The sequence below is a fragment of the Cydia strobilella genome, chromosome 26 (assembly GCF_947568885.1).
Source record: "Cydia strobilella chromosome 26, ilCydStro3.1, whole genome shotgun sequence".
NCBI classification, from domain to species: Eukaryota; Metazoa; Arthropoda; class Insecta; order Lepidoptera; family Tortricidae; genus Cydia; species Cydia strobilella.
In genome coordinates, this window is record NC_086066.1 from 6,598,714 (window position 1) to 6,622,455 (window position 23,742).

A 23,742-nucleotide genomic window follows, 5' to 3' on the forward strand; every position below is an offset into this window, starting at 1 on the left:
TCTAACTACAAAAATAATGCAATGTATATTTTTACCTTAGAGCGTTTACTACCTGGAGACGCCTTGTCCGTCATTTTTTTTTGTACAAAACGGCCTGCCGATTTTTGCGGAGGAGGGGCACGTCAAATGTACAAATACAAACACGTAACGTAACGTACAAATTTAATAGCCATGTCAGATAAACGTCAGATACAAAAGTGCATATCTATACATATACTATTATCAAAGACAATATAACTTGCTATTATACTCTTCGGTGCATATTTGTGCAAGATTTTCAGCTGAGAGGTAAGCTTAAAAGCAGACTCCGGTTATTAAATGCTCTAGGATACACTTAAACTACTTAGCGCTGGTGGCCTAGTGGTAAGAGCGTGCGACTTGCAATCCGGGGGCCGCGGGTTCAAACCCCGACTCGTACCAATGAGTTTTTCGGAACTTATGTACGAAATATTATTTGATATTTACCAGTAGCTTTTCGGTGAAGGAATACATCGTGAGGAAACCGGACTAATCCCAACAAGGCCTAGTTTCCCCTCTGGGTTGGAAGGTCAGATGGCAGTCGCTTTCGTAAAAACTAGTGCCTACGCCAATTCTTGGGATTAGTCACAGACCTAAAATTTATGCTTACGCATATTTGTGGGATTAGTTGCCAAGCGGACCCCAGGCTCCCATGAGCCGTGGCAAAATGCCGGGACAACGCGAGGAAGATGATGACACTTAAACTACTTAAAGTCAACTTACGAATGTCGATTGTGCAAGTAGTTTTTTTTTAATCTAAGTATTTTGCTAACGGCGTCCTGATAACGTGATAACTTTCATTGGGGTTGGCAACTGTCAAAAGTTTGCAGAGATGGCGCCATCATAGCTTGCCCCTTTTTCTATGAGATTTGGCTAAAAGGGCTGGCATCCAGGGCATTAAAAAAAAACAAAAATTTGACACAATTCTAGGGATTGACAGAACAAGCTATGCTGGCTAATTATTTCGACCGGCCAACCCCATTGATGGTTAATTAAAACTCGAACAGTGATATAAAAGCAATCTTACTTTATTCATATGTACACGCTTACATAAAAACAACATCTCAATTACATACAAAACATATTTCCTAGATACTATTACGTTTACTTGGCAAGCCAGCTTTGTCAGTATTCATTTGAAAAATATAGGCGCGAAGTTTCGATCTCTCAAACAAAATTTGAATACGCGCCTTTTCTAGTGACAAAATTAGCTTGCCTGAGTATATATATATATCATAAATATTTTGTTATGGGTTTACAAAAATAGCAATGTTTGGTGAAAGGATATGTACAGTCAAGTGTAAAAATATGGGTGCACACATCATACTCAAAAATATGTCCCATAGCTCATAAGCCAGGGAAATTAGAACTATGGGACATATTTTTGAGTGAGTTATATCAAAGATAGATATAACTCCGTAATAGATGGATACCAAGGGCCTGACACTCTTTGATAGAGAAAGATAGTCTTATTGCGATTCCTATAAGCGGAAAGAGAAAATAGTGCCATGCTTTGTCCTTATCACCGACCGGGTTTTTTTTCATGGTCGGGTTATGGCCGCATAGGTAGGAGGCGATGGCGAAATACCGAAATTTATAAGAGTCAAAGAGAAAAAGTGTTATGCTGCCATACATTAACCTGTCAATACATGAATATGTCTTTCTCTTACCCCTGGTCGCTCGGTTTCATGTCTATAACTACTATACTATGTCTATGATGGATAGTCTAAGGAAAACACGTGCCTCGAAAATCAAGAGAATTTGGCCTACTCTCGTATAGAGGGCGTTGACGGTTTCGTTTGTTATTTAACAATTTTAACGCATATCAGTGAAAGAACATGGGTCAAAATCATATAAAAATAATTAATGCAAATTAAAAAAACATTTATCCATATATAAGTACATTTTATGGTATTTTTATAATTCTTCATTTTTAGTTTTAATCGTGTGTCGATAGATGACAGTGAATTTACTGTGGCTACAAAATTTACTATGATATAATTATAATCTCTTTGGTTATATTATTTTATTATTTAATAAGCAGGCAGGCAGTTATATGCGCCCTGTAGGACGGGGAGGTGAGGGCGAAGATAAAAGGCGGCGTTACGTTAAGCGCGTGTATTCCCTTTACACCCTCAGATCAGGTTGAGACCGCTCAACTGATCTGCGCTGGAGCGAAAACTCTTTAGGAGTATTCCAGCGTAGCAAAAACCGTCTCGTGTGATGCGGAAGGGTCCTGGATTTTCCCCAGCCTACCATCCCCCCACACAGTCCTACCGCTCTAATTGCCCCCCCTGCAATAGAGCCCAAGTCAGGTTCTTATAAAAAAAAAAAAGCGCGTGTATTTCCAACTTGGAGGCTTTACAATATTAGCACTCGCTTGCCGAGCAAGGTAGAGATGGGTAACTCAGGGGATATAGATATAAAAGATACATATCTGTCTCTTTTCATGAATCACTCTTCTTGTCTTTACGAATCCAAATATATCAGTATATCCCAATATATCCGTACACTCGCACCCCCGGCAACGATTTACTAAAGTGAATAGATAAGATAAGCGATGTCTATTGTCTCGGCCGCGCGTCGACGCCGTCGGTCGACCGAAGTAACACGAAGGAGCTACAGCGGTAGTTCGGGCGGGTTCTACGTTCTACCTACAGTATTTCTCATTTCTCGCTCGCGCAACGCGCAGGATACAATGCAATGATGTGATGAGTCAATGAGTTCTATTGCTTAAAGTTTTAAAGCTTAAAGTTGTTTGGACCTAGCATGATTATTTTCGTTGTTATTATACACTAGCTGCGTTTTGTTCCTACAAAGTTAGAATTGAACTATGCATATGCAAACTAATTTAGGTCATATTTTGGTAAGTTTAAGGATTTACACAAAACATATTTGGGATTTCCAAAATTTTGCAAATCGTTCGCTTTGCTTTGACCAGTTTGACCTAGTTCGTTTCGATGGGACTTGAGTAGTTGAGTGTATTCCTTTAAGTATTTAACAAAATGTAAACAAACCGCAATAAGGTATTTTATTACGCAAAAATATTATTTAAGTCAATTAATTTAACTCGAAGTGTCAAAACTTAAAGAAGTTTTACTACAATATATTACTGTTCAAACCTAAAGTAATAGCATGAGCATGACAATACCAAAGATAGATATAACTCCGTAATAGATGGATACAGTCTAAGGAAAAAACGTGCCTCGAAAATCAAGAAAATTTGATTCTCGTTCAGAGGGCGCTACTAGTTTTGGCCTTTTTACTTACGGAGTTATATCTATCTTTGGCTTTACGGTACTAGTAGCGCCATCTGTTGGCGCGTGGTGGTAGGGGCGTTACAACCCATATTTTTACACTAGGCTGTACTTTTATAGCGTTTAACGATATTTTAATAAAATCATATAGTACTATAACGGCTACAGTTATACAGATAGGTAATCAACTTTTGGTGTTTTAAACATTTTTGTATATTTTTTATGAAAATACACACCATTTCTCAGATTTTCCAAGAGTGAGTGTTCATATCTACTTAGACATTTTTGATACATAGAGCAACAAACTTAGTTACTTATGGTGGATGTATGGAGAGTAACAAAACTATCCAGATTACAATTACTATAATTAGGCTAGTTTAATGTAGATAAACTAAATTGTCCTTTTTCCTGGCCGCACTAATCAACAAGAATTTGATGATTCATTTGAAGACGTCACATTTCCCGAAAATCCAATCAAATTTGAACCTTAAATCGTAATGCTAAAGTTGAAATAGGATAGTTGACACATGTTGAATTTTATAACTAAATCAAGTTAAATAGATAGAAAATGAGCAATTTATCACAATAAATTGGAAACTTAAAAAATAAATATGAATAATAATAAAAAAAATAACTTTCAAATAGGAAAAAAAACGATACCATTCGATTCCTTACATTTCATTTAAAAAAAATGTATAGCAACAATATACATAAACGCAACATTTCACCGACAAAATCGCAATTTCCTCGTTTTCCATACATCGAAACGGCTTCTAAGCAAAGTGACACAGTGACGTCACGATGTATTGCCATTTGTGTTAGAGCGTTTGTTCAGTAATGTGGCGATGCCAGACTTTGACCATCATTTGTGACTTTTGTATTGCTTTAAGACAATGGGTCCCATACAGACATTTGATCCTCAAAACAAACCTGATCGACTGATACCATTAAAAAAAAATTGTCAACTACCCTATTCTATTGGCGTGATAAAAGGGATAAAGAGTAGCTGATTTGACTTGAAAAATAGCCTATTTTCCTGCTATACTTTTGATTGTCAGTGAAATCATACTTAAAATCTTGAAGTCCTAAAAACATGTTCATTTCAAAACACTAAGGCCCGCACATCGGATGCGTGTGCACGTCGTGCGCATGCGCGTTGTAATATACAGATTATTATGAGAGACGACACACCGTTTGCGCACATTTTAGGCGCACGCGCACGTGCAAATCTACGCACACGCAGCCGTGCGTTGGCCTTTCTTTACGCTTAAGGATATGTTCTTACCAGTCCATTTTCTTAATCACTAAATCTTCAAAATCAATATATTACAATCATTCTCCTGTTCTTTAACTTCATATTCCGGTTCTTTAATACTTTTCTTAGATGATATCTTAGTCGGAGAGAACGTGACTTTCTTTGGAGGAGTTTTAGGCTTGAATTGACCGATTTTATTCTTAACTGGCGGCGTTTTTCCACTGACAGTTTTTTTCACAAGTCTGTCATCAGTTTTCGTTACACTTTTACCCACAAAGTCTTGGAAAGTATCTATGAATGTTGGAGATTGATTTAACTTTAGCGTATCTTTTCTAACTTCCGTTTCTTTAGTTGAAGAATTAGACCTGCTGTTTTTAGGCGTTTTTAAATTTTCTGTGCTTTGAAACACCGATTTGCTCCTTTTAGGTGGTGTTTCATAACCCGAATTCGTTTTTGATTTCCTCTTAAAATTCGCCAACGCTAACTTAACATCATCTTGCAAGTTATCTTTATCAGAATCTAATTTTAAAATTGAGTTGGAACTAGTGATCCCGTCATCATCATCATCTTCGACATAGCTGTTAATAACTTCCATCATCTCTAAAGCCTTTCTCATAAGGTTTTTAAGACCGTTGACATTAATTCTTGCCGCTTCGTTCACAATGGTTTCTGTAATTTTCTGGAACTGCAAGTAGAGGTCTGGGCTGTCGAGGTCTGTAGTCTTGAGGGGTTCGTCGTCAGGTAGCTGCCTAGCGGTGAGGTTCATGAGGGAGGTGATGGAGTACTGCTGGAAGGCGCTGCTGAGGTTGTACTTCTGGTAGTCGTGCCCGTAGTGGTTGGGGTAGTAGTGCACCTGGAAGGTGAAATCAAAAAACCTGTTTACGTTTAAAACTTCATAATATTTCTTTATTTAACCTTTTCGACGCCGTGTCAAACACAAAAGCAGTCATCCAGACGTCACGTCACCGAATTGTCAAAACTGAAATTGAACTTTATGCATACGCATGTAAGTCTATATTGCTCTGTGGTCTATGACCGATTAATCGGTCTTTGGCGTTAAACCTACGGTGCGTATATATCGGTCATTGGCGTCCAAAAGGATAAATTACGCATAACAATTTGAGCTCAGTTTCAAAATATTAGTACTAAGTAAATACTTACAGAAAGTACGATTTTTAATTATTGCCAGCAAAGTATACTCTTAAAAACTACTATAGTATTAAACGAAATAAATATCATATACAAAGGAAAACATGACCAAGGCCTCCAATGCCCGGGGCTGGAATCGAACCAGCGTCCTCCGTTTACGCGACAGATGCCTCAACCGCGGTTCGATTCCAGCCCCGGGCACTGGAGGCCTTGGTATTTTTTTCCGTTGTATATGATATTTATTTTGTTTATTTATTTAGTTTAAATAGTAGTGTGACTACTTTAAAAAAAAAACACAAATTAAAATATTTTCATAAGAAAGTAATTTAATTTGTTCTTAGAGTATTTTTCAAGACGAAGGGTACGGTGACAGGTGTCATACAATCTTCATGCAATTTATAACCTTAAAACGCCTAATCTCCCAATATTTTTATTAAGACACCTGTCGCCGTACCCTTCGTCTTTGAAAAATACTAGAAACATGTTGAACAATATTGCCTTACCATGGCACAATCACCGGTCTCCAAAAAATGTCGGTCTCGGCCCGAGACTCTCGGGTCAAATAATGTTGGAGATCTCTGATGGGTAATTTTTTTCATTACCGGATACCGGATAGTTGCGTAGTATCCGGTTGGATACCGCCGATACCGGATAGTAATTAAGCACGATATTTATGAATAACATATGCACTAAACTCTCGAAACATCTTATAAATAACGAAACAAAGTTAATTAACTAAGCACTTGCAACGTAAACATTTAATACGACGAAAACTGTAACGTGCCGCTATTCAATGCGAACTATGTGAGAATCTAGTACCTACTTAATTAAGTTTACTTTTCTTTCAACGAATGCCTATAACTAGAAACAAGTTGCAACCGGCACCAAACTATGCGCACGCGCGCGATCTACTTTCCTCCATTTCAGACATAAAATTAGCCGGATATTCGGCGGCCGGATACCGGATATTCGGCGGCTTCGACGGCCAGATATCCGGCCAAAGCACTATCCGTTGCATCTCTAGTTATTAACTTTGAGCTTTCGGATCTTCTTCGCTCCAATGAGTATAATATGTTTTCAGACCTGGAAGCCCTCGCTAGAAAAGTGTTAGTCTCAGCTTTCCGAGTCCGGTCCAGACACATCCCTACAAACAAGTTTCTATGCATCATGGGTATTAAATCGTCACCACTGTGTGCAAACTGTCAGAAGACTGATGACTTGTCTCACGTGTTGTTGGAATGCGTCCGGAATTCGGACTTGAGAAAAAGTTTTTTTGGTAGTCTGGGCTCCATGCTCAATGGACAGATCAATTGTTGGTTGGCAGAGCCTATATCGGACAAAGCAATCAGTGTTTACCACTTTATTGACCTCTCCCTTGAGTAGGGAACTATGAAAGCACCCATGAGGCATGTTCACCTAGTGTCCAAAGCCTCAATAAAAACCAGATTTAAAAAAAAAATACCTGGAAACCCTTGGTGAACTCTTGAACCACGACAGAAGACGGACACATCCTCCGTCGGCTGTATTTGCCAGCTATCCCAGTAAGGTAAGTGCAGCGGTAGATTTTCTTCGTATCGTTCTGATCCAATATTGCGTACTTCGCTTTGGTTTGGTTTTCCATTTTCTGCTTCCATTGCTCAAATTCTGTGTACAATACGAAAAATATGACCATTTTGAATGCTTTACGTCTTAAACTAAAATTCACAGAAAATTCACTCCTTCAGAAAAGTCAGATTTAGGTATAAAATTAAATAACCGCGCACGAACCGTGAATCTTCTTTGCGCGCCGCAGTTTTATGACCGAGCTGCGAGTGTCGGCACGGGGTTGTCACGCCACAAGTTTTTGTACCTATACCTACTGATTTTTTTTTTTTAAAGATAAATATGTAGGAATTACAAACGTTAATTCTGTAAACATATTTTTTTTATCCGGATATAGTATGTCTGATTCTCACGGAAGTAGGTATGCCACAGAAGTACTTATTCCTTTGAAAATATATCGGTCAATATAGTCCGGAATTTAAAAAAAAATGTTATTTCTGCTTCCTTGTTCTTCCGCTTATTCAGACATCCGTAAACAGAACAATATCTATAGATTTAGGTTTCGAAGGCATTATGTATTTACAATTTTGCGCGAGTCGAGCGGCAGCCCATTGCCATACACCTGCCCGGGAGGCGCGCCGGCCAAATGTACCTAAACTGCGAAGTGACACCCCCCTGCTCACACGCCAAGGTCACGGGCGCAAGCGGGCTAATGTAAACCTTATTTTAAAGTGTGAAGGTTACATTTATAGTTCTCCATGGCACTGTGTTATTAGCTTATAAAGCTTGTGTTCTAAGTACGAAATATTGTTGCTAAAAATTGTTACACAATATTTAGATCAGTACTGTTTCACTCACTATTATTTTTAGTCGCTTTTAGCTTTTTAATAGTGAGTGAAACCGTAGTGATCTAAATATTTTGAAATATGTGACGTTTTCAACCAAAAGGTACCACATTGTCGCTTGTTGATAAGGTTGATTTCTAATTGAAGCTATATGGAAATAGCGCCTTACTGACAAGTGACAATAAGTACCCTTTTGATTGAGAATGGCACATACGGAGACTGCTTAACATCAGGCGGGCCGTATGCTTGTTTGCACCAACGTAGTATAAAAAAAATATGTCTCACAATAGTTTATTTTCGATAATTGTTAAACAAAGTAAACAAAGCGAATAGAGTTATGTTTCACTCTAATTTCTTTGCATTACAATTCCCAGCAACGAATACTAGTACCAGACATAGATATGTGTCATTTTCAACCAAAAGGGTACTTATTGTCGCTTGTCAGTAAGGCGCTATTTCCATATAGCTTCAATTAGAAATCAACCTTATCGACAACCGACAATGTGGTACCTTTTGGTTGAAAACGTCACATATAATAATATATTTAAGCCTGACCAAATATATGATCATTGTCAAGAGGGCGCTGTGATTCTCATGTATAGGGTGACAGTTCAGTATAGTATGAAAAAAATAGTTACAGTGAAATTCCGCAATATGGCGCGTGATCATATATTACTGGTCAGGCTTTACTTGAATGTTCATGTCAAAGGTCATGTTAAGTAGTTTAGAATGTTGTTTTAATGAGTGTAATTTTATTGCATGGGAACGGGCTGGGTTTGTGTGACTCTTTAGCACCACTTGCACCATCCTACTAACACGGGGTTAACCGGTTAAACCGATAACCCAGTGTCAAATTGTACTGATTAAGGGTCTCCGGCTAGCTCGGTTTTCCATACAAACGTAGTTTCGCTCTCATTTTAAAACGACTAGCTAGATTGCTCTGAAACTTTGTATTTACAATAGGATACGCTATATCTGTGTCTGTAATTAGTTTATGTAGCTTCAGATACCATATTTATAAAAATACAGCGAATTTAAGTTCTTCATACTAACTTAAACTTACTTGCTTTGCTCTATTTCGTTTGTTTTATAAACTGGAGCTATATAAACTAATTTCACACCTAGATATACCTCATGTCATTGTATGTGCAAAGTTTCATTACAATCCAACATGTAGTTTTAAAATGAGAGCGGAACTACGTTTGTATGGGAAGGCGCAATTCGGCCGAGCTTGCCGGGGACTCTTAACATGGTAACTCAAGGTTTAACCCGTTAACCCCGGGTTAGTGGGATGGTGCAAGTGGCCTTTAACAGTTAATTGTTCTTTTACCATCTAGAGTAGAGAAGAACATGCTCTCAACTCCGTCGCTATGCATGCTGCCCTTGTGCATGTCGAACATAGAGAGCGTCTTGTACTCCTGGTCGCAGCCAGCGCATACGAGCCCCATGGCTAACTTCAGTGGTCCGGCGCACACATGGGAGTTGCTGTTGACCGGCATGTTGCAGATTGTGCAGATCTCTATGCGGGTTGGTTTCGGGATAAGGTTTGTCCTGGATAATATAAAAATAAGTTTAGCTATGGTTATTTTGGATGCAGTTAGTTTAAGTTCACGCTATGATGTCTGTACAAATGGGCATTTCTCGTTTACTATTTGTTTATTATAAGATAACATAGGAATTTACATTATAAATAAACAATTAAAATTTTAAACTAAACTAAAATATGACTAAAACCTAAATAAAAATACTTTTAATCACATTTGTTTCCAACTTATCTTTTACTGTTTTTAGGGACCCTATTACTAAGACTCCTCTGTCCGTCTGTCCATCTGTCTGTCTGTCACCAGGCTGTATCTCATCAACCGTGATAGCTAGACAGTTGAAATTTTCACAGATGATGTATTTCTGTTGCCGTAAACAACAAATACTAAAAAGTATGGAACCCTCGGTGGGCGAGTCCGACTCGCACTTGTCCGGTTTTCTGCCTGGTGGCAGACAGATGGACAGCGGAGTCTTAGTAATAGGGTCCCGTTTTTACCCTTTGGGTATAGTACCCTAAAAATATAAATATACATCCTTGCTATATAATTGTTACATATTTGCTGTAACTTATTTTTCAATAAAAAACAATGCCAAGATTCTATAGCCTTTTTCTAATGCTAAAAAAACGATGTAGGTATAGTGCTATAACAACAAAAGTAGATAAATAATAATAATAAAAAGTAATAGGGAATATTACGCGAAACTCTGCGTAGGGGGCGCCACTACCACAATCTGAGGGTCTATCGCGAAACAAAAAAATGGAAATTTCATTATCTCAGTCACTCTTGCATATTCGAGCAATAAAGAGGCAGATAGCGAAATTTCGGATTCGCGTTTCCCGGTAAGTCTTATTTTTATTTCAAATTGAAGGGATATAAGATATAAACTAATAGATACCTAACTAACGTACAGCCTTAGTTGCTAAGGCATTTGGATTTGCACATTACAAATACTAGATACCAAATATTAAGTACAAATACTTTATTCTGACAACTCGAAAATTGATTTGTGAACCTTACCAAATGACTTGCCCGCAAAATGCCCGCTGTAGTGGACGTATGCTTATAAGGTAATATTTAATGTAAGTTGTCTGGAGTAAAGGATGTAATTGATACTCACGTTTTACTTCCGTTCGGCGTCCCGGAATGATGCGTCTGTATATGCTTGTATGCCATAAAGTACACAGCAAACCGTCTCTTACACTTTGGACACTCAAATTCAGTCTTCCGCTGTTCCTTTTTTTCCACAATCTCTTCCTTCACACTCACGTCAGAGGAGTCGCTCGATGTGGCGATGTAGTCACTGTCGTCTTGAAGCTCTTTCTCTACCTGCCGCGTGTTCAGAGACACAGCTGGCTTCGCTTTCACCGGCGGTTTGGCCAGGAGATTTTCGGGACTTTTCACAGAAATTAACGGCACAATGGTTGGTTTAGGCGATGATTTAGTCTTATTATTAACTGGAGAGTCCTTTTTAGGATTAATTAGGTTATTTCTAGCGTTCTTATGCGCAATTTGTTGATGAGTCTGCAACGCTTGGGGCGTAAGACACTTTCTACCGCAATACTCGCATTTTATGGTTCCCTCCCGCTGTCTGAGCCTAGTCGGGCCACGGGCAGGTATCTTGAATAAAACATTATACTTAATAATACGTATTAAGGCACATTTATCACTAAATCTGGTATAATAATTCTAAAAATAAGCGAAATAATAGCAGAGCAGGTTATGCACTTTGACAGTATGTTTGACGTTTTTTTTTTTCGTGTCACAGATAACGCTAAGGCGACGGCTGGCGTCATACAGCCAATTTTAAAAAAGTTCGATTACGTTCTGTTCGAGTCAACTGTAGTGTCGTCCTGTTTTGCTTAGATTGAATTGAAAGGGACGACACTACAGTGTTGCCACTTTTAATTTCTACTCTTTTTGCCAGACTGTAATTTCAAAAAAGGTATCTTTAAACAAGTACAAGATAATTGAATTGATAAAATGATAACTAAATTCATATTATTACAACAACATCGACTAGAATAATAATTATTTGTATTAAACTTACATTATCGTCTTTTTTAGCCTCTGAAGCTTCACTTTCATCCTCTTCAACAGTTTCATCATTATTTTTTTCAATTTCTTCAATTTTCTCCACATCAGGACCGCCAGATGTTTTTCCAGTAGATACATCATCTTCCTCACTTACCACCTCACTCTTTATTTCATCTGTATCCTCAGTTTCTTCAGTAGATTTTGATGCTGCCTCAGGTTTTTTATTAGACTCAGATTTTTTGCCACTTTCAGGTTTTTTAGCTGGAGTCTCTGGTTTAGTGGCTGAAGTTTCAGGCTTGTCTGGAGAATCAGACACCCTGTAATGGGAGGAATAATCCTACTGTTAAAATCAATATATCATCCCTGTTCAGGACTTGTAGTTTTGCTATGCAGCCCTCAGGCCCAGATCAGACCGAGACTGGGGCCCCAAGGCACTGGTTGCTGGTTGCCTGGGCCCATAGGCCCGAACCTTGTACGCCTAGGCGGAAATCCGGCCCTGGCAGCCCTTGTGGCTGGGTGGCCCTGGGTGGCTGACATAGTAAATTTTAACAGCAAATGTAAGGCCAGATGCAAGTATGATGACCTATGCACAACGCGTTTATTCAACGCGCCGACAGCATATTTTTCGTTCCATGAAGCAGATTGTTTGTATTTGTAACGCGCATTTACAGGGTGGGGCAAAGAAAAATGCATTTTTAAAAATATTATAAAATAATCAATCTTTATGTTTTTAAATAAAAATTATAATTAGAATTTGGGATAAAGAAATAAATTTTACGTTTTAAAAATTAAATCATCAAGATGTCGTCCGTAGCGGTTGCGGCACTCTTCCAGTCTTGCTTGTAAATTTTGAAAGACACATTAGAAGTTGCGAAGATATTGATTGGATTTCTTGACGAATATTCTCCTTTAATTTTGCTGTGGTTGTCGGATTATTGGAGTACTCTTCAAGTACTTCAAAAAGAAGTCTGTCGAAGTTAAGTCAGGGCTCCTGGGAGGCCAAGCAATGTCACCTCGCCTCGATATCAATTTTTGAGGAAACATTTCACGCAAAACTTCCAGGGTCTCGTTACTTGTATGGCAGGTGGCCCCGTCTTGCTGAAACCATGTGTTGTTGTTGTAACCATACGATTCGTGAAGTTTCGGAGCCAGGAAATCTCTTAACACGAAAGTCTTGTTAAGTCTTTCAAAATTTACAAGAAAGACTGGAAGAGTGCCGCAACCGCTACGGACGACATCTTGATGATTTAATTTTGAAACGTAAAATTTATTTTAATAACAAAACTTCCGTGAGACATAGACATATTAAATATATTAATAACGGGTCACTAACGTGTTTTAAGTCGAAAACGCTCGACATGTTCCACTCCGTACCGAGGAGCGTCATCAGGAGCTTGCGTCAACGGTGACGGACCGGCGCAGACTGCGGGCCGCAGCCCTGCGCGCCCGATGACTCGGCGCGGGCGCCGGTGGCGGCAGGGGGGGCGAGAAACTACCCTCGTTTACGGCATTATTGTCAAATGATGGGTTGCACACAACACTCACTACGTCATTCGCTAATGGTTCGTCCACACTGTCCATCGACGTAGTACCCAAAACAGTTTTCCAGCTCGGAGGCACTGACCAACCACAATCACGGTTAAAATTCGGATGACGACCAATTTCGATAGCCTCCCGTACTTTTCGCTGAATCACAAACTCAATAATGCCGTAAACGAGGGTAGTTTCTCGCCCCTCCTGCCGCCACCGGCGCCCGCGCCGAGTCATCGGGCGCGGAGGGCTGCGGCCCGCAGTCTGCGCCGGTCCGTCACCGTCGACGCAAGCTCCTGATGACGCTCCTCGGTACGGAGTGAAACATGTCGAGCGTTTTCGACTTAAAACACGTGAGTGACCCGTTATTAATATATTTAATACGTAAAATTTATTTGTTTATCCCAAATTCTAATTATATATATATTTTTTTTTAATGTTTTATCACTGGCCCACCCTGTATATCGATACACGTGCACGTCACTTCCGCGTCTTTTTGTGTGCAATGATCTACAGGAAACAACGAAGGAAGGATATAGGAAAGGATATTTTATAATTTTAGGATAGTTTTTGCTCGTTATCATTTTTTCTTGCTGTGCATGCTTACTTTGGACGGCATTCTTATGTAATACCTACTACTACTTAAGTAAGACAAAACTAGGAAACAAAACAGAAGATACAAGTGTTCAAGATTACTACAATAAGATAGAAAAGTCAATAATAGACAGCGTAACACAGAAGACTAAGACTGACCACACAAAAACAAACAAAATCTTTAGCGACCATACAATACAACTCATAAAACAACGCACAGAACTAATGTATAAGAAAGACAAAGATCAAGACATGAAGAAAGAACTTACCCGGCTGTTCAAAGAATCAAAGTACTCTTTGAAACAATGTTGAATGTTGAATTTTAGTTTGCCTTTTAAATAAAATAAGATAAAGAAACATATTCGCGTCCGTATAGCGGACTATAAAAAAGACCTTAGTATAAAAAAACCGGCCAAGTGCGAGTCGGACTCGCACACGAAGGGTTCCGTACCATTACGGAAAAAAAAAACAGCAAAAAAAATCACGTTTGTTGTATGGGAGCCCCATTTAAATATTTATATTATTCTGTTTTTAGTTTTTGTTGTTATAGCGGCAACAGAAATACATTATCTGTGAAAATTTCAACTGTCTATCTATCACGGTTCATGAGATACAGCCTGGTGACAGACAGACAGACAGACGGACAGCGGAGTCTTAGTAATAGGGTCCCGTTTTTACCCTTTGGGTACGGAACCCTAAAAAACGAGAAACGAAGACATCTGAATAAAACTATATTAACAGACATTCTTCATTTTAGGGCACCTCAAGAAATTTAAGACCATTGACTTTATTCTTTCTTAAGTATTTTTTATTTATTTAATTTACTCAATAAAAAATACACAGCAATATATTACAGTCTGGCAAAAAGAGTGGAAATTAAAAAGTGGCAACACTGTAGTGTCATCCCGTTTTTCTTAAATTGATTTGAAAGGGACGACGCTACAGTGTTGCCACTTTTTAATTTCTACTCTTTTTTGCCAGACTGTACATATACTGTTTTGCCAAACTGCATGACAGTTTGTTGGTGAACTTGATAGTCTTGATTTTACTCGAGTCTTTGGAAAAAAACAAATTTTGGTCCTAATCAATGATAAATCTACAAGCACTGCTTTAGAAAGAGAATTAAAGCCTGACCAGGAATATATATCCTTTTGTGAATTCTTATTATTAAGTTTGACATATCTAAAATAATTCAATGTTTTTAAGAATAATAATAACTGCATCAATAAATTGCTCTGATATTTAGATTAAGGTAATATTTAAAACTTGACAATTTAAAAGTGCTTGTTGCTAGGCCTATTTGAATAAAGAATATATTGACTATTGACTATATGATCACGCGCCATGTTGCGGAATTCACTGGAACTATTTTTTTCATACTACACTGAACTGTCCCAACCCGGCTGGTCCCCGTGGGACGTCTGACCAAAACCCTCCAATCAAAAAACACATAAACAACAAAGTAAAAGGAAGACAGCTAAGAATATGCACTTACAATGTGAGATCCTTATCATCAGAAGAAAGACTTGTCGAACTTACAAATGCCTTAAAAAACATAAAGTTCGATATTTTAGGAATCGCAGAAACCCGAAGACTAGGATGTGAAATAGAAGAATACCAGGAGTACATCTTCTGCTACATGGGACAAAACAAAGGCCGGCATGGAGTTGGCTTCTTGATAAAAAAGAACTTGAAAACAAACATAATGAGTTTTACGGGAATATCAGAAAGAGTGGCCTTACTACAACTTAAATTTGATAACACAAATATCTTTATAATCCAAGTAGCGCAAGTGAAGAAGAAGTAGACATTTTCTATAACGATCTAAGAAAGGCTCACACAATGGCTACAGGTACTACGCTATTAATGGGAGATTTTAATGCAAAGATCGGGAAACCAACAAAAGAAGAAAATGCTATTATGGGTCATCATGGCTATGGGGAAAGGAACAGAAGAGGAGAGCGACTTATAGAACATGCACAAGAGTACCAACTTTCCATAACTAACACCCTCTTCAAAAAAAAGGATAGCCGCAGATGGACATGGGTATCTCCTGACTCTAAAACAAAAAACGAAATTGACTACATTCTGTGTAACAAACCGCACCTAGGAAACAATATAGAGGTATTAAGCAAGATAGAGTTCCCGAGTGACCACAGGCCTATACGAGCGACACTCATACTATCAAGTCAGACGCTAAAAAGAAGAAATTTTCATATGTTGCATAAAACTCTAAAATCCAGTGACGAAATAAATAACTACTTACGAGAATTAGAAACCAACTTGGACCCCCAAATGGAACCCAATAATGCGCAAGCCTACTACAATATGATAGAAACTGCCATCAAAACAAGCTTAAAGACAGAAGGAAAAACTAATGCAACCAAGGAGAACAAATTATTCAGCAGCCATACTAAGAAATTAATAAAAAGAAGAACAGAGTTAATTCATACCAAAAATAAAAACAGAGCAATAAGGCATGAGCTTAGCACAATATTTAAGCAAGTTAGCAAATCAATCAGAAAAGATTACAGTAACCACAGAAAAGTTATAATAACCCAAAACCTTAAGAGGTTCAGAAGTACGAAACGTGCCTGGAAAGAACTAAAAACATATAAACACATGGATACAAAAACTAAAAGAAGATCGAACTGAAACAAAATCGAGAGAAGATGTAATAGACACCGCAACAAATTTCTACAAAAACCTTTACAAAAGAAGAGAGAGTGATGGACAATCAAAACAAACCAGCTACGACAACACAACTTTCAGAGAAGATCTCTGTATACAGGAGAAAGAAGTGTATAACCACATAAAACTCCTAAAGAATGAAAAAAGTCCAGGCCCTGACTCCATAACTAACGAAGCAATAAAAATAGGAGGACCGATACTCCTTAACTACCTAACAAGACTGTTTAATCTAATATTAGACACAGGCGAGATACCTAAGCAGTGGGGAAACTCAGACATAATCCTTATATACAAAAAAGGTGACCCCTTGAATATAGGAAATTATAGGCCAATTAGCCTTCTAACTAGCACATACAAGCTATTTACTTTGATCATTCTAAGGAGAATAACCAAAGCAATCGACAATATGCAAGCGGTAGAACAAGCAGGCTTCCGCTCTGGGTTTAGCACTATGGATCACATACACACGTTGGAACAAATATTGGAAAAATACAAAGAGTTTAATGTACCAATTTATATATGCTTCATAGATTACAGCAAGGCCTTCGACACTATAAGCCACAACTCTATATGGAATGCACTGGAATCAGCTCAGGTCAACACTAAATACATCAACATACTCAAAAATGTATACAAAAACTGCACTAGCACAGTGAAACTTGATAGAAGAGGAGAAGAAATAAAAATAGAACGTGGGGTGAGGCAAGGTGACCCTCTCTCACCCAAACTTTTCATCGCTGTGTTAGAAGAAGTATTCAGGAATCTGGACTGGAGAAACACCGGAATAAGGATAAATGGTCGTTACCTAAACCACTTACGATTTGCGGACGACATAGTGCTATTCTCAGAATCCGCCACAAGCCTAGAAAACATGGTAAGGTCACTAACCGAACAAAGCTGTAAAGTTGGACTCGAGATGAATACTAGTAAAACTAAAGTAATGACCAATAGCTATGAAAAACCTATAACTGTGGAAAATAAAACAATTGAGTATGTAAATAGCTACATATACCTAGGAAAGCAGGTATCATTCTCAAAATCAAGCAACGAAGAAGAGGTTACGAGAAGGGCGAATATTACCTGGAATAAGTACTGGTCACTAAAAGAAATTCTTAAGGGTGACTACAGCCTGAACCTAAAGAAAGTAGTGAGTGACACATGTCTTCTGCCATGCCTGATCTATGGTTCACAAACATGGGTGTACACAAATAAAGTAAAAGAAAAAATAAGATCAACACAGAGAGCCATGGAAAGGAGTATGATGGGACTCAGGAAGATACAAAAAATAAAACACACAACAATAAGAGAAAAAAACAAAGGTTGCTGATGCCCTCACAAGTGCTTTAAAACTTAAATGGGGCTGGGCAGGACATGTAGCCCGAATGACTGACAAAAGGTGGACCAACATAACCACTAAATGGAAAGCACCAGCAGGCAAACGGTCCATAGGAAGACCAAAAAAACGGTGGACAGATGACATAGTCCATACAGCTGGAAAACAATGGATGGAGAAAGCGAAGCAGAGAGATGATTGGATAAAATTGGAGGAGGCCTACACCCAAAGAGGGATCCATATAGAAGATAACATCTAAATTACAAATACAAAAACCATATAAAACTTCTTATGGAATAAAGGGCTATAATAATAATAAAGTACCGATTGTTTTATCCACTACAGGTGTAATATCTAAACAGCTACATCAATCTCTAAGGACCTTAAAATTACCGCCCAAAACATTCCATCTCCTTCAGAAGGCCGTTATCCTCAATACATGCCGCATTGTAAGAAAATTCTTACAAATTGACCACGAAACTCTTGCTGCTTCAACCTGACCAACCTCACTATCAGCTACCTTAAACTTTTCCATAGCGTCAACTACTGAACCACTTACCGCAAACTCGGAGACTCACACGACGGACAGGAACCGCTCATCCTGATGTACCGTAAATTAAGGAGATAATACATATTTACACTTACCTGAGATGCACTTGGCCTAGGCCCGTGCATAGCAGTATTCCGGTGAAAGCCGAGAAAATACGAAAAACAAGATAATAATAATAATACTGAACTGTCACCCTATACATGCGCAACAACAGCGCCCTCTTGACAATGATCATATATTACTGGTCAGGCTTTACTTACATCTATAGTTGTGCTGTTCTGGAGAGCCTTCTCAATTTACTATGGGAAATATTCTCAAGTGTGAACATTTTCCATACAAAAGGGAGAATGTTCTCGAGAATGGCACAACTCTACTTACTTCTGTAGTCGGTTCTTCAGGCGCTCCATCCGAGCCTTGGCAAGGGTCGGACTGACCCTTTTGTTGGGGAACTGCCATGGCAAGTTCTGAGATGGAACAGCTGTTTTCTTTAGCCTCTTCACTTTGGCACCTGCATTATCTATAGATAGATAGATAAAAATAAGAAAAAGAATAATTCATTTATTCATGGCAAATTACATAGATATGATACTCTTTATTGGCACACCTCAGTAAGAACCATAGACATAGTATATACAAGTAGTTATAGACGCGCCACCGAGCGACCGGGGGTAAGAGAAAAAATATTCATATAAAATTTGGGCAGCATAGGATTTTTTCTCTTTCACTCTTATAAATTTCGGTATATCGCCTTCGCCTACCTATGATGCCACCCGGTCGGTGATAAGGTCAAAGCTTGGCACTATTTTCTATTGCCTCTTATAGGATTCGCAATAAGACTATTTTTCTCTATCAAAGAGTGTTAGGCCCTTGGTAAGAACATACAAATGAAAAGAACAATTGATTAAATGTAGGGGCAGACCACAGGCGGTCATATCGCTAAATAGAAGAGAGAGAGAGAGAGAGAGGGTCTTATCGTTATAGTAACAGAAGTAAAAATAATTGTCTATGTGTTGGCTAAAACATTAAGATCATATTGATTTGAGGCAAATTTTGTTTTAATTTTCTATGAAGCTTACTATGATAATGAAACAAGAATTTGGGTTGGACTAAAGCAAAGGTGGTGCCGACACCGGAGTGATGTTATTATGACACCTATTTTTTATTGTGTTATTGTAGAGAATACGCTAAAATAAGCATGTTTTGTAGGAAAAACTTTTCTCTAAAATCGAAAATGGCCGAGATATTTGACCCGCAAGTTGAAACCACTACTTGACAAATTAAAATCAATCATTTGGAACAGTAAGTTCAAGTAACAGAGACAAGATAGGTGCGACGACGAGCGAAGCGAGGAGTGTGTTAGGTTGACCGCGATGATCGCAATCAAACAGAGCCATAACAGACATGTTATTGTACCTACTAAAAAAAAATCTAAGTCTTTTTTTGGCACCCCCTTTGCTTTAGGCCAACCAGAATTTGACACAATTCGAGGGATTGACAGATAAACACCGCCAACCACATTGTGAGTGAGCTCAACAATCCCAAGACTAGTTTCACGTGCAGGATCACTATTATTTATGAACTAGTCATCATTTGCTTCCTATTACATAAAAAAAAATAACATTAGATTACACAATAGGGGGTATTACTGCAATGTTCTGCCACCAGAGTGCAGCAGTAGCCCGTTTAGTAAACCATAGAGTAACTTTTACAAAGGTACTGAGCCTTTAACAGTTTTTTGACAAGTTTTCAGAGAAACGTGAAACGCGGGAAACGCGAATCCGAAATTTCGCTATCTGCCTCTTTATCGCTTGAATATGCAAGTGACAGAGATGTTGGATAACGAAATTTCGATTTTCTTGTTTTGTGATAGAACCTCAGATTGTGGTAGTGGCACCCCCTGCGCAGTTTTGCGTAATATTCCCTATTCAAAAAAAAAGAATACAGGTGCATCATTACAAGTCTAGATGTGTTTCAGTGCATAACACTGTAGTCTAAGCTAGAACGTTCATAAATGCAAATCAAGCGAATTGCGCAGAAATTAGCAGTGCCACTTATTACAACCTAAGGTTATACCGTATTGTGTATGGAAATACTGATTATATTCGATCATTCACTTACCTGATATAATGTAATCACTCTTCACAAAATGACGGCTGCAAACTTGCATGTTTTGAGTAATTTTACTCTCAATTTTGATAGCATCAGCCCATTTTTTTCTCTGCGCCTCTTCTTTAGGATAATGAAATAGTGTTATTTCATTCGTACTTCGAGATTTACACTCCGGTACGGAGCAGGTATTAGAGTTAGAATCCCCGATTTTTCCCATTTTCAGGACTTAATAATTCACATTACAAGAACAGAAAGTTATACCGAACGTTGTACTCGTATTATTATGTGTTTTCACTTCACTGCAATTGCAATATTCTCGAAAAGTAGACGGACGCCCGCCTGACGCCATCCACATCCACAATTTGACAATTGACATATCTTTTTTTGACGCACTTTACGTTCGGAAATGAAAATTCTAGTCGGTGTTCGATGTGAAGAATCGATTATAAATCGATTGTTCGCATGAACATTATTTATATAGTTTATAGGTTTATAGCGCGAACTTCAAATTGACATCGAGCTTTAAATTTGTCAAGCTCAACGTTCAGCATGAAAAATAATTTTTAAAATACCTAAGATCAGAGAAGAAATGTCCAATGCGATTTAGAAAATTAAAGTTTTACAATGTTTGGTAAAAGTATATGGATTCTATTGGTTTGCGTGGCACTGGCTGTAGTTGCTGCCACCACTGAAGCCAAATGGACTAGACAGCGCCCTTGTGATGCATTCTGCAATCGGACTAGCATGGTGAAGATGTTCTGCTGCCGACTACAAGGTCATGCGCTGTACGCGACTTGTGAAAACGGGAGAATGTATTGTTTGTAAAATTCTCGTGAAAAAGTGATAGCTGTACAAATTTGTTTTTTGTTTCCCTCCAGTTTTGTTTTTTTACCAAGACACGAATTTTCCACCCTTTGTACCTACTGACAAAGCTGGCTTGCCAGGGTACATGTGTTATTTAAAATACTTATCATCTTCCTCGCGCTGCCAGGACGGCTTTTTACCACGGCTCTTGGAAGCTGAGTTACCGAGCAATTTACCGAGGCTTGCTCATCTGCGGCGAATATTTCCACCGTTGAAAGTTGGAACTTTTTTGATCATTAACTACTGATTAAATTCTCCTTGCTCCAACTCTTTCGTCGACTGTCAGTTCGACGTTTCAATTTTGCGCGTCATATACTTTTAAACAGTCGGAAAAACCAATAAAAAAATATTAAATCATACTAAATTAACAAGTGCAGTTACTAATGAAGCAATAAGTAAAGAAAATACGCGTTTAAGATGCTCAGCAAGAGTTTGTTGGTTTTCCTGAGTGCCATGTTACTGGTCGCCTTGATCGCTCTCGCCGAGGCACGCTTCACGAGGGAACAAGCGTGTGATGCGTTCTGCACGAAAACTAAAGAAGAAAAACATTTATGCTGTCACTTGCGAGGGTACAGTATGTATGCGACGTGTGAAAATAATGAATTGTATTGTTTATAAGACATCTCTTAACCTACACACTGAGACTTCCCCGATTTTCATATTTCAACATTGTTTATGTCCTTTTGGTACGTAATCCTGAATAATATGATGACGTGTTATAAGTGTTTTGATTATCATTTCATATGTCCCCCCCTTTGTAGTGTAGTGAAAACATTCATCAACGATCAAACGATTTGCGACTTACGACTGCCTTTTGTATATGTAAGTTTTTTTTGGGGGATAAGTAGATACTTATCCCCAAAAAAAAAAAAACTCGTGAGAATGAGGCCCTCCTAGTGAGTATTATATTCTTTGATGAGGCCTTACATCTATTCGGTCGCCAGACACATTCTACTGATAGGGACAGAAAAAAGGTATATGTTAATTCTTCGTCGCTCTAGCAGCAACATTTCAGAAAGATCATAAATCATAAATTATTTATTTGCATGAAGAAAGATGTAATTATGGCCTTCACCTTTGCGAGGCTCTAAAAGGTAGATTTTTGCGAGGCCTGTGTCTTTTGTACTAAGTACGTAAAACGGGTAGGCTGTATAACAATGGATACGCTTAAAACATCTTGTGGACAGTCTAAAGACCGAGCTCCAGAAGAAGAAGAACCGAGTTTAGTCATGAACCAAAGGCCAAGACCGAGCTCTACATAGGGCCATATGCAGTTTGCAAGCAATCGACAAAAAAAAGCTTTTTCTCGCATCTACATGGAAAACTTACGAGTATTTATGTACATAAGTTAGTCGGTTCGGAATAGAAGAGTCATGGAATGTATTGGGACTCTTCTTTTTCCGCACAGACTACTATGACTGTAAATTGCGGGCATCTTTCTCTTTTGCTCCGTTTAAGGCGTAATTAGAGTGACAGAGAAATATGCCGGCAATTTGCGAACTACGGTGTTCGCGGTAGATTTGATTGTAGATTGAGACCAAATTGAGACCCCTGTCGCGACGCTCTCATAATGAACACTATAGACAAGCAAATATACTAGACTACCATAATAGTCCAGAACTCCGCGACAATAGGAATAAATGGTATTGTATGTGAGTGTTGAGGAGTGGTTAGTCCTACCTCACAGTCCAGTTGTAGTCTTGATAATCTGCTTCGCTCATCTGCCTTATGCACCATCTGTGGTTAAAAGGGTTTATATGAAATGACGCATCACTAAGTGTCTACCACTAAGTATGAGAGTTTAAACCTCTATCTTTTATGTCTATATGTTTCTAAGGATGATGGCATCTTCCATCAATCATAAATAAGTGTCAAATGATATCTATTAGCTACTATAACATGTATGAGTACCATCTCACTAGACCGGATGAAGGCTACCAAGTGCCATAGCTGCACATTTACAATCATAAGGGGGGCGCCTGGCGGCCGAAGCCGCCACCCTTTCGTGCTGATAAAGGAATACATAGCGACCGTAGTCACCTCTGCACTCCTGCACAAGATAAAGGAGAACCTAGCAGCCAAAACCACAGAACTCCTAGAGCCGGCCACACTGACGAAGGAGACGCCAGCAGCCGAAGCCACCTCTCTCCTACATAATCTATAAATTACCTAGTCCGCCTTACCTAAGATGGGCTCCAAAGAACTTCCACGACCTTCATCGTGAACTCATAGGTACAAACTTACTGGATCCACGGATTACCGCGTGGCAACCAGCAAGATGGCTATTAAGTTATAAATCAAGATAATTGTACAATAGTATAAGACAATAGGTACAAAGCAGTAAACACTTAGCTTTCAGGTAAACCAGCCCATGTGGTCACCGACTCTGCGCGTCGCCTTTCTTGGCTTCTTGATAATAACACTTGA

The 23,742-nt window shown here is 38.6% G+C and overlaps 1 protein-coding gene across 1 annotated transcript; it reads right to left on the minus strand.

Moving 5' to 3' along the window:
* Positions 1–1,024: 1,024 nt before the first annotated feature.
* LOC134753258 (uncharacterized) lies at positions 1,025–20,825 on the minus strand. The gene is made up of 7 exons (XM_063689089.1): positions 20,461–20,825; positions 18,721–18,859; positions 11,658–11,961; positions 10,728–11,227; positions 9,397–9,617; positions 7,142–7,323; positions 1,025–5,383 (listed from the first exon to the last, which is right to left on the minus strand). Exons 1-7 carry the CDS (start codon positions 20,666–20,668, stop codon positions 4,580–4,582), a joined length of 2,358 nt encoding a protein of 785 aa, XP_063545159.1. The 5' UTR covers positions 20,669–20,825; the 3' UTR covers positions 1,025–4,579.
* Positions 20,826–23,742: the final 2,917 nt, after the last annotated feature.

Coding starts and splice junctions, on each gene's coding strand:
- LOC134753258 (XM_063689089.1), bottom strand. CDS start 20,668: ATGGGAAAAATCGGGGATTCTAACTCTAATACCTGCTCCGTACCGGAG. Junction 18,860..20,460: donor GAGTGATTACATTATATCAG/GTAAGTGAATGA, acceptor ATCTATCTATAG/ATAATGCAGGTGCCAAAGTG. Junction 5,384..7,141: donor AGTTCACCAAGGGTTTCCAG/GTATTTTTTTTT, acceptor TTCACCTTCCAG/GTGCACTACTACCCCAACCA.